At 30.9% G+C, this 11,532-nt stretch overlaps 1 protein-coding gene across 1 annotated transcript; it reads left to right on the top strand.

Annotated features, from left to right (window-relative positions):
* The first annotated feature begins 848 nt into the window (after positions 1-848).
* LOC149560425 (putative ripening-related protein 7) lies at positions 849-1,301 on the top strand. The gene has a single exon (XM_089827610.1). It carries the CDS (start codon positions 849-851, stop codon positions 1,299-1,301), a length of 453 nt encoding a protein of 150 aa, XP_089683736.1.
* The last annotated feature ends 10,231 nt before the right edge of the window (positions 1,302-11,532 follow it).

The following is an 11,532-nucleotide window of genomic DNA, read 5'->3' as shown; positions in this document are numbered from 1 at the left end:
AGTTATGTTTCTCTTCATCTTCATCACAAATATAATCTTATGTATACAAGAGATAATTTTGCCAACTATAATTGATAATACAATTGCCACTAGAAAAATAAATCTAAATCAAATGAATCATAATATTGTCATAAATGTTGATAATACTTTCTATAGAATTCTTGATGCATCTTATATAGCATATTTTCAAGCTTTTACATAAAACAAAGATTCCAACTCTTAAACAACTCTTGTTTTGGAAAAAATACCCTTCAACTGGTCAAATTCAAAATCGTTTACAAGTTGTCAATAGCTACTCCTAAACATCACAAATTTAAGAAAAAAATTGGCTTGGAAAAACTATGTCAATTTTGACTATAGAACACTTTTAATTTAAGAATACAACCTTAGTGAGTGATGTTTAAACCATCAGATTATTAATATGGAGAATGTTAGCCATTCTTTAAAAATCCCTTCTAATGCACCACTAATTTCCAAGTAAAAGAACATTGAAACTATAAACCAAAGTTGAGCAAGGTCTATTGAGAGGTTTCACCCAAATCTCGGGATTGTAAATCTGAAGACAAATTACAAGACTATATTAGGTATAGAAATCTTCGTAAAACAGCAGTAGCAAATAAAGGAAGAGACGCTTCCATATTCACAGAACTGATTGCCAGAACTGACGAATATTTTATCTCCGTCTAATTGTTTCTTTACCTAAAACCAAACCTTTCAAGGCAGGAATCCGGCCAATGGAAAAGGCAAAAATTGTGATTAGCGAAGTGGAGATGTACAAAATAAGTAACGCCAATCAATGTACGATATGAAATATAATTCTCTGGCACATATTTAGAGAAGCATAGCGTATGGGTGGTCAGCATATAGTGAGGAAGAGTTCTGAGAGAAGAGAAGAGGAGATCAGAATGGGGGGATTGAAAGTGAAATTGGTGTTCTTCATTTGCTACGTAATGATAATGATGATGACGACGTGCACAGGGGCAAGTGAGAAGCACGGAAGGATGACTGTGAACAGCTTCGAGAAGGGAGGAGATGGCGGAGGACCATCTGCTTGTGATGGTCACTACCATTCCAACAAGGATCATTGGGTCGCTCTTCCCCCTGCCACTTTTGAACACAACTCTAATTGTTTCCGCAAGTTGAAGATCAGTGCGCGAGGGAAGTCTACTGTTATAGACGAGTGCGTCAAGCCCTGCAAGGATGATATCGTGGATGCCTCGGAGAGTGTTTGGAATGCCCTTGGCTTGCATCGTGGTGATAACGACTTCGGCCTCATGCCCATCACTTGGCAGTTCATCTGATCGGCCATTCTTAAACATTGCACTCAAGATAAAAATTAGGATTGGAATTAAGTCTAGTGTGCGATGTTTAAGCGGCCTGTATCTGATCACCCCATCATCCTCGTTCTCAATCCATTTTCCCACCTGTCTTGCACACGCTTCATTAATAAATTCTCTTGCTTTAGTCTGTGATGTTTATGTATGTCCCTCTTCTCTTCTCTTACTCTTTCACACCATCCGTCAATTACTTCTTGTGTTCCCTCCTTTTAGGTTGTGTAATTTAAAGTGGTTATTGAAGTTTGATACCTTGGTGTCTCTATTGATTTCTCTTTATAAGAAATATTAAAGTTTCAACTTGTTATTTGTTTATTTGTTAGTTGTTCTTGTCTTTCCTCCATGCAATTCATGCATTGCTGCTCATGTTGCTTGTTTTTCCTTTTTGTTTGTATTCCTTAGTCTTTTAAGATATTTTGATTAGTTTTAAATATCCAACAATTTAATCATGTTATCCTTAATAAAAAATACTATAATTATTATCATTAATGGCAACGCACATATTTAATATATATTTAGAATATTTTTTAATTAACTAGTAAGACATTTTTTTAAAAAAGTACATCTTTCTTATTACAATTATTTAGTTTCATGGCAGATTTTTTTGTTTGTTATATACTTTATATAATTTTACTTAATTTTGTGTTTATGTTGATAAAATATTAAAAAAATACTAAACTGCCTTTTAATAAAGTAATGATTTTTTGTAGTCATCACCAATGTGAAGTGATAGAAACAAGTAACTAATATGGTTAAAACTATAATAAAAGAAACAACAATTTAACAAATGAAGACAAAAATAAACAAGTATAATAAATAGTTAATTGTAATGAGCTAACTATTGTGGTAGATTCTGTGAGACACGGGAAATATTTATGTATAGGAGACTTCGACACCCAATTGTACCCTTCTTAAAAATTGGGGAGATTGACCTTAACATGAAAAAAGAGAAACACTACCAATATCTTGATAGATGATAATGACCACGAAGTCACTGAAATGGAACAAATAGGGGATAAAGTTGATTCCTCTATCTAGGAAATGTATAACTCCCTAGTGGCTTGGGTTGACAACAACATACAAAATAATATTCTGAGGTCATTTCAACCATGATTGATAGTTGAATGAATGAAAAGATGACATGCAAGGTCGAAGAAGAGGAAGTTAGAAAGGTTGTTTTTAGTGTGGATCAATATAAAGCTCTTGGTCTGGATGGGTTTCTTCCTACTTTCTTCAAGTAAGTTTGGGACATTGTTAAGTATGATGACATCCATTCTACTCATGACTTTGTTAGAATGGGAAAGTTGTTGAAGGAACTCAAATGGACCTTCATTGTTCTCATTTCTAAGATGGAGGACACTCAGAGATTGGAAGACTTGAGCCTTCTCAACCTTTGCAACACAATTTACAATGTTCTTCCTAAGGTTATGGTGAATCACATCAAGCCTCTCCTATTAAAATTCATTGGCCTCTTTCAAAGTGGCTTCATGCTTGGGAGGCAGATTCTTGACACGATTATAACCACCCATGAGGTGATACATTCTATGGAAAGGCCTAAGAAACTAGGTATGGCTCTTAAAGTGGACATCTCCAAAGCTTATGATAAGGTCAAGAATAAATTCCTATTTTCTATTATTTCCAAACTTGGCTTTAATGAGAAGGTTAATAGTATTATAAAAAAGTACTATTATCTCTATTACTTTCTTAGTGATTACCAATATAGCTCCTGGAAAATTTTTATCATCCTCCCAAGGTGACCCCTATCTCCCTACCTTTTTATTATTATAGTGGATGTGATAAGTAGAAATTTAGTGTCTTTGACAAATTTTGACTAAATCAAGGGAATTAAACTAGCCTCCTGGTGCCCACCAAAAAATAATATAGTAGTTTGTAGATGACACCTTCTTATTAGAAATCTCCTCCAAGCTTGAAGCCAAAGAATGGAAAGTCACCCTAAATCAATATGCATTGGTATCTGGTCAATGCATAAATTACTAGAAAATAAAAGTATTTTTATTCAACACCATTGCCAACTTGAGAGATAAGGTGACAAGTATTCTTGGCTGCTAGGAGGCATCCCTCATAGATACTTATCTTGGGCTACCACTCACAATTAAGGAAGTTCCCAACCGGTTTTTGAATGGTCTGGTTGAATGCTTCCAAAAAATGATGGTGGGCTAGAAAGGGAAAATCTTGAGTAACGCTGGGAAATTCTTGCTTCTCTTCACCTTCTTGCAAGGCATCTAGATGTATTTCCTATTCATTTTGAAAATCCCAGGCAGGCTCAAAGATATTATTGATAAAATCCAAGGGAAGTTCTTTTCTCTAGAACTGAAGACAAGTCAAGAATGGATTTGGTTAGTTGGTAGAAAGTTTTTCAACTAGAATCTCTTGATGGTCTAATTTTGAGAGGAACAACAAAATTGAACAAGGCCCTGTTAACCAAAATAGGCTAGAATTTGGTGAGCACTCAAGGCAGTTGGTGCAACATAATTAAGGCTAAATACCATGGGGGATTATCTCCTCAACAATTCCCTTGGGCACGTGACCTCTCATAGGGTTCCAAGATCTAAAGCAATATGGTCAATGCTAGAAAGATCTTGAAAAATGGGTGCCACTAGATTATGGGTAATGGTAATTCTATTGATTTATAAGAGGATCAATGGATTCATGATAGTCCTCTCATGCATATTAAGTTCCTACCACTATAGGAGAAGTGCACCAGATTGTATGGCCCTCAGATTCAAAAGTTCATCACCTCTAAAAGAAAATATGTCACTTTCTAGAACCTCAAGCCTATAGATTTGGGAATTGCTCGAGAGCTACAAGACTGTCTTCATATCTATAGGATTCCCCTCAATCTAGTTGAGGACTCCTTGGTGTGGAAACTCACACCCTTAGAAGAGTTTATAGTTGATTCTTCTTATCTATGCTGCATGAGGGAGATGGTTTCCCAGGATAATTGGAAAAAATCTTGGCATCATTGGGTCCTACCAAAGATAAACTTCTTCTGGTGGGAAACTTTGCACGGATGGATCCTCACTATTGATAACCTAACACATAGAGGGTGCCAACTTGTTAGCTATTGTATTTTCTATCTTAAAGATGGGGAATCTATTCCACACTTACTTATCGACTGCACCCTTTCTGTGTAGTTGTGTGGAGGGAATTTCTCACCCTATGGGAGGTTTGATGATGTATGGAGAATGAATTGAAACAATTTTTTCATTAGAATGGGCTGGCATTGCATCCTTATCTTTAAAACTTATTGTTGATTATCCTCCCATATGTTACTTGGCATATCTAGAAGGAAAGGAACAATAGGATCTTCAGAGAACTAGCCAATAATAGTGTGGGGGTGGCCCATTAGGTTATTAGGCTCATAAAAGAATGCAGTGGGATATGGAGTTAGAAACACCCCCAGAATCCCACAGGTGGTATAGACATGAAATGGGCTATGATGCGAAATGTTGAATCAATCATGGAACAATTTGAAAATTCTATTGTCCTTTCTAGAAAGAAGACGGTATGGCTCCTACCTCCTCCATCTTGGTTTAAACTAAATTTTAATGGTTTGGTCATTATGGAAAGCACCATAGTGAGAGCTATCCTCCATAATAGTGCATGAAATATAATGCCGAGGAAAAGGAGGAGGACAAGAAAGGGCAAGAAGAAGGAAATTAGCCCCGGTTCAGGTGGATTGTATGTGTAATTTTTAAAGTTTACTACTTTGAGTTGATACACCATGGGATCTTAGCTTTCAAGATTATGTTGATTAAGATAAACATTTTGTATAGGACTTGCTATTACATTTTACAGTATTTTATAGATATTAGTCTAAGATATGATAGTACTATTAATCATGCTGTAGACATATTCTGATTTTTCAAGCGTAAAGATGGTATAGGATAGACAACGAGGAGGTTACCTTTGGCTGATTGCTCAACCTATTTGTTACTTGGGTTCAACCTCTCATTCTTTTTTTGGCTGATATCTAACAGTTCAAAAATGTAAAATTAAAAATGACTTAAATGAATAAATGTACAATAAATAGGCAACAACACTATAGTAAGTTATGAGCCTTTCATCTGGGAGGTCTTAGGTTCGAGTCTACTTGACCTCCAAAAATAATATTAATTAACCTAAACATAGAAAAATATTCAATCTCGTCTTTGGCTCATTATCCATCAAAAAATGAGATAAAGATAATGAATATGACCATACATATGAGGAAACACCTTTAGATTCATTAAATTAATTGTAGTATACACTACTATTAGTTTTTAATTACAAAACAAAATAGTACCTTGAAAACAAATTTTAATTATGGAGTACCTATTGCATACTCTCAAACACATTAATGAATCTTGTGCTGTATTTTCTTTTGGGGTGGTGAGTTTGTTAAAACTAATTTTTATTGTTTGGTCAAAGTACTATAATAGGCCCTATTTAAAGAATACAAAATATTTTTTTAATTATCATCAAATTAATCATGTTCCCTATAGAATGCAATTTTATTTTAGTCAAGATGAAGTCATTATTATTAGTGTTTGGTCTTTTCCTCAATCATTATGTTTAGATAAATTATGCACTAAATTTATAGCATCATAACTAAACCTAACACAAATCTATGTTTCATTATATTTTTCCCTATGAGATGTATATATTATTGTATGTAGATAGTTTGTAATATTTTTTGATTTTTTTAATGCATGTTTGTATACATTGATATTCACTTTTTTTTATAAATTTTGATATAAATAAATTTACCTTATAAATAATTATCACTAATAAATATATTTCTTACATTTTATGATTTTGCACCCTAAAAGATATTATTTAAATGGTACTATACCGTCTCTATAACTAGTGAACTTTTTTTTCTTATTGGTAAGAGGCTGAAGCCAATATTAGTTATTATTATTTTTTGTTATTAATTTAATTATTTTTTACTAAGCTCAAATAAAATCAAACCCAATACCTTTGAGATAAGACATTCATGATTTACCATTGTGATGTTGGCTCTTTCCTTCTAGTGAACCTTCTTTTGTTTCTAATACTAATTAGAATTAAATTAAATTTCACAATGATCTATAGATTTTTATGATTTATGCAATGAAAAAATAATTATGACATGATATTTTTGTTTTATAGAATTGAGTTAAATTTTGAAGTAAATTATTATCAGGGATAGATTTTAGATGTCATTTCTTTTTCAAATCATAATGACGATGATTACTATGGTTTTTTTCCTCCAAGGATAAAGAGAAGTTATTTGGTGAAATTTGATACATGATATAAAATGATTATATGTTACTTGTTTTATTAAGAATTTATACAAAGATAAAATTCAACAGTGTAGTCAACTCTATTGGTTTTCATTAATTTAAATAAGATAAATATTTGTGTGTGTATGTGTCCCTATACACACACATATGTTCCTAAATAAATTAATGGTTATATATTTTTGTTCATTAGTGAAGTATATTAAATTTGTTAATTTAATAGTATTTTGAAGCAATAATTAAATCCTAGATAATAAGTGGATCAATTTGTTAATCAAGGATCTACAATAATGGTATAATATGAAATCTTCTTAAGATCACTCTATATTTTGTACTAGTACTATTTAATATTAAGATTCATCTTCTTAAAGAAGTGAATTTATGAAATAGTTTTGAATAAATCATGATTCTTTCAAATGATGAAGCAAGAAGTAGACCATCTCTAACTTCATCAAATCTCAAAGAAGAGAAATAATTCCACCATTCATAACATATGAATACTTGTTACTAAAATTGTCAAGATCTTCTTACTTTTAAGAAACAACATATATATCTTGAAAATCAAACTCAAGCAACTAGGTAGGATTTAAATGAACTCATCAATCAATGAAATCAACAAATAATCAAATTTTGCATTGTATGACAATATTAATTATTAGATCCCTCAAAGAATTGATTCCATGTATCCAAGAAGTTTATGTCTTGATTGCTTCCTCTATGTGGTGGCAATACATGGAAGAGTTAATATTCTCTAAAAGAGACCAAGATTAAATCTATCTATATTATAAATTTTCTAACTTAGGTAGCTTCTATAAAGATTAACATTAAACATTACTATAAATCACCCTTAAGTGAGGAATTTTCTTGTTATATTTTGAGTCAAAATAATGTTTCAAATCCAACTCCTAAACTTCCAAAAAGACAACTTGTTTAAGTAAGAACATTAACATTCACTTAGATCTAAGATACTCTTGCAGAACTTGGTACAACAAGCTTTTCTAGTTTTCATTTGTAAAATCATAGTATGGATTATCTAAGAATGATAAAGTAAAGAAGAGCTCTATAGAGATAGAGTCTCACTTTAAAAAGCTTTAGAATAGAGTAAAACACAACCAAACATGATTTGGTTTAATGATTCATGAGAAATGGGAAAAAATTAACATGATCTAGTTTGTAAATTCTCATGAAGATTTTTTCAATTTATTCCAAGTAAAGATGCTTTTTCCTATTTTATAAGAATTAGTTTTCACTATGGAGATATAAGTTGTATGATTTGCATGGTATTAATTTTTGGATAAGATTATACTACACTTTGATCAAATTATGACTAATGGAAATATGTATTTCTAAGAACTATAAATTGATTATATCAAAATGGGAGATTGGCACCAAATAGCCCAACTGAAGCATTCAAAAATTTGCAAAATGGATCTCATCTCACTCTATTAAAATTCCTACCGCTAGAAAGATAAAGAGAAACAAGGAGAATTCTAGGAATTATTTGAAGAAAAAATCAAAATTCATGATTATAATGTTCAAAAATATTTACAAAGTTAGAACTTGATACAATTTAAGGACAACTAGCCTTATTTATGGATCCACATTAAATCTAGTATTAGTCTAATAACTTGGTTAATATAGAAAAATTATTAAACAACATTGACCTCTTATTGGCAATGAAATATCCAATTCTTTCAACCCTTCACTATTTCTATAACTAATAATTTACTTTAAAAAAAATAAAAAATAAAGATTTAAAGAGATACCTTAAAGTCTATTATCAAAGTATCATAATATAGTCAATAAAACTATACATAGATGAATGCAAGTGTGAGTATATACTTTTCCAAACATTTCTTGCTATACTTTTTATTTAGATTACATTTAAAAAATAAAAATAAAATGTAAAATTCATATTCATAAATAATTTGAAATACAAAATAATTTTTATTGAGATTAGAGAAACAAATTTATATATTAAAAAAAGAAAATAGTTATATTATGTTTGCCTCTACAACTTGGTTTGATTATATTGACATGAGATTCAATTTATGGTATTTCATAAGTAATTTGAACCTCTTAAAACATTTTATTTTGGATTTTTGGAGTGTTTTTAACTAAAATATGTAGTGAAAAACTAAGTTACAATATGTTGAATAAAATTTTAGATGAATACTTAAACTTCATAAACACTTATATTTTGAATTTTTTTTAATAAACAAACAAAAAAAAAGTAAATAAAATTCAAGGAAAGTAACAAATATAATAAATTTTTATATAAGTATTGGAATAGAATGAAATTAATTTTAAAGATAACAACATTGATTAGGTAAGAAAATACCTACATTGAAAGATTAATAAAATTGAAAAAGCCTTCATTCAACCAAAAGAGATCATAATGCAATTAGGGCATCTTCAAAGTAGTAAAATAGAGCCTTAGTTTCATTGATGATTACATATGAAAATATTCTTTAGAGAGCTTATTTGAAGTAAGAAAATGAGTTGGACACATTTTACAAATGGACGGAAGAAGAAAGTGCAATTTATAAAATATGAAAATAAATTAATCATTTGAAAAATAATCTGTCAGTGAGGAAAATGAAATAAATATTAGCTAATTAAATTTTATTAGACAACCATTTTTTTGACATTACATCCTATTACTTAGCATATTCATTAATCATTTGAAAAAGCATAGAACCAAATTACTACAAATAGGGTAAATAATGGAGAAACCATAATAAAATATATATATATCAAATCCTTAGAGAAATCACCTTTTTCTGTTTGGATATTTGTGTTCTACACTAAGACTAAGACATTCTTGATGGCTCATCCTAGGTGGTGCTATAGGACTATCATCCTCATTTACTTAGTAACCAACATACCCGTTTCCTCCCAAATCCAGATTGGAGCAAGAGCTAACCAAGGTATTAGGACCACTAGATAGGGTTCTTTTATTGGCTGAGCTTCACAAAGTAGAAAAACAAAAGAAAGGAGGGAGACATAAACCATGAAAACAAGACCAAGTTTCATCTTGAATGATAAAAGAAGAAACTCAATGAAGCTTTATTAGCAACAATAGAAAAAGTAGTAGTTGGATGGGAGAAATAGCAAAGTAGCACAGGTTATTGCATTCCTCTATACTCCTCTATCATCTGATCCAGTATTTATAGACTTATTTGCCCTAATTTAGTGTAAAACTAAAAAGATTTCAGCTAAGATACCATTCCTAGTACTCCTTTGAGAATTTCTATTTAATTATAAGTGCTTAAAAATGAAAGAACACATATAATACCACATTACTCTTAATATTTATTTATTTATCTTATGACTATAGATTTTGTGATAGTTAAGACCTTCAAATTCCAAGGGTGGAAGCTTTAGGCTTTTTAAATATACTCTTTCTTACTGACAACACATGCATCCCACACTCGATTATTAGTATTTTAAATTTTTCTTTTGGAAAAGTCAACACACCCTCCCTACTATTTGGTGTTATATTATTAAACTAAATTATTAAACCAAGTTATTAAACCTAACGTTTCTCTTAAATTTCCAAAAATAGAACTACTGCTCTATACTCTGACACTATGCTACCATATTTTCACAACAAAATCTCAAAACTGTGCCAACTCCTTTTATTTTGAGTTATAAAAGTGTGTCAATAGTTTTCTTAAATACTAGAATTTAGATTCTTAGATTTTTTGTTTCTTTATGACATTGAAATTCTAGTTTAATATGTCCTCATTATTATGATTTTTTCTTTGAGCAATTAGTTAGGTTTAAATGTTCTATATATTTGATCCATTACAAAGAAGAGCAACTCCACATGAGACAAGTTTTAAAAATTGGCACACTTGAAGTATTTTTAGAGTAAAATGTAGTGGTACAATAAATTTGATCTCACCTATCATGGATTTCAAGTTATGACATCACGAATAGGGGTTCTGACAAATCTGCACTTCTTGACACTAGTAAAAAATTACAAATTGCATTTGGAATCGCGTTTAAAAATTGATCAAATAGATTCATCATAAGCTCAAAAATAAAAAAATAGCAAGATTCTAACCTCTAAAATGCATCACAAATAGAATTTTATCATTTTAGTCAACTGTCAAAGTTATGACAAGTCAAATAGGGCTTCCCAGAATTCAAAATAAATTGCATTAGCATGACAATAGTAAATGACCAACTTTGAGGGATTCAAAACCTAGTCAAATGGATTCAAAATAACTCAAAAATTGAAATATAGGCTCTTTGGTATGGACACTAAACACTTACAAAGTGAAAGGTTATGAAACATTATTGGTTACAAGATATGCAATTGCAAACACAACCTCCTGTAACTATTTAACACTTGGGCAAAAATGCAGATTTCGACATTGCTCAAAATAGGACTTCACAAAATGGCTCAGAATAGCAATTTATCATCATGGAACACATAGATATACTAAATTCATGGTGTTAGAAACATTAAACACATTTTAGGCCTTGAATGGACAACAGAGTATACATGCATTTAGAAGCGTTTAAAAAGCTTGATTTTTTCAATGGTACTCAAAATCAAGGCTTCAATTTTGAGTCCCAACAATGGATCTGTCTGGGGATGCATGTCCCTTACGAGCATGGCAAGAATTTAGATCTTTGGAAGAAGTAGACCATTCCTAAAACAACAAAAACTTCTCTCAAACAACTTTATTGAAAGCAAGAAAAAACTACTATTATGTACACACGATGACCCTAGGCCACTGAACTTCAACAATTTTTTTTACCTCTATCATAAATCTAAATCTCCTCTAAAATTTCCTGAGGTAAACTAGAAATACTTCTCCTATCAATTACACCAGTTAGATTAGCATCGTGAATCAACTCTGTTGGTAGAACTGAATCTACACCTTGACTTTCATAAT

The sequence above is a fragment of the Cupressus sempervirens genome, chromosome 4, assembly GCF_028749045.1.
Source record: "Cupressus sempervirens isolate cs-2001-9-10 chromosome 4, ASM2874904v1, whole genome shotgun sequence".
Taxonomy (NCBI): Eukaryota; Viridiplantae; Streptophyta; class Pinopsida; order Cupressales; family Cupressaceae; genus Cupressus; species Cupressus sempervirens.
Note: the sequence above shows the minus strand (reverse complement) of the source record. Positions and strands in the feature narration are given on the sequence as shown.

Coding starts and splice junctions, on each gene's coding strand:
- LOC149560425 (XM_089827610.1), top strand. CDS start 849: ATGGGTGGTCAGCATATAGTGAGGAAGAGTTCTGAGAGAAGAGAAGAG.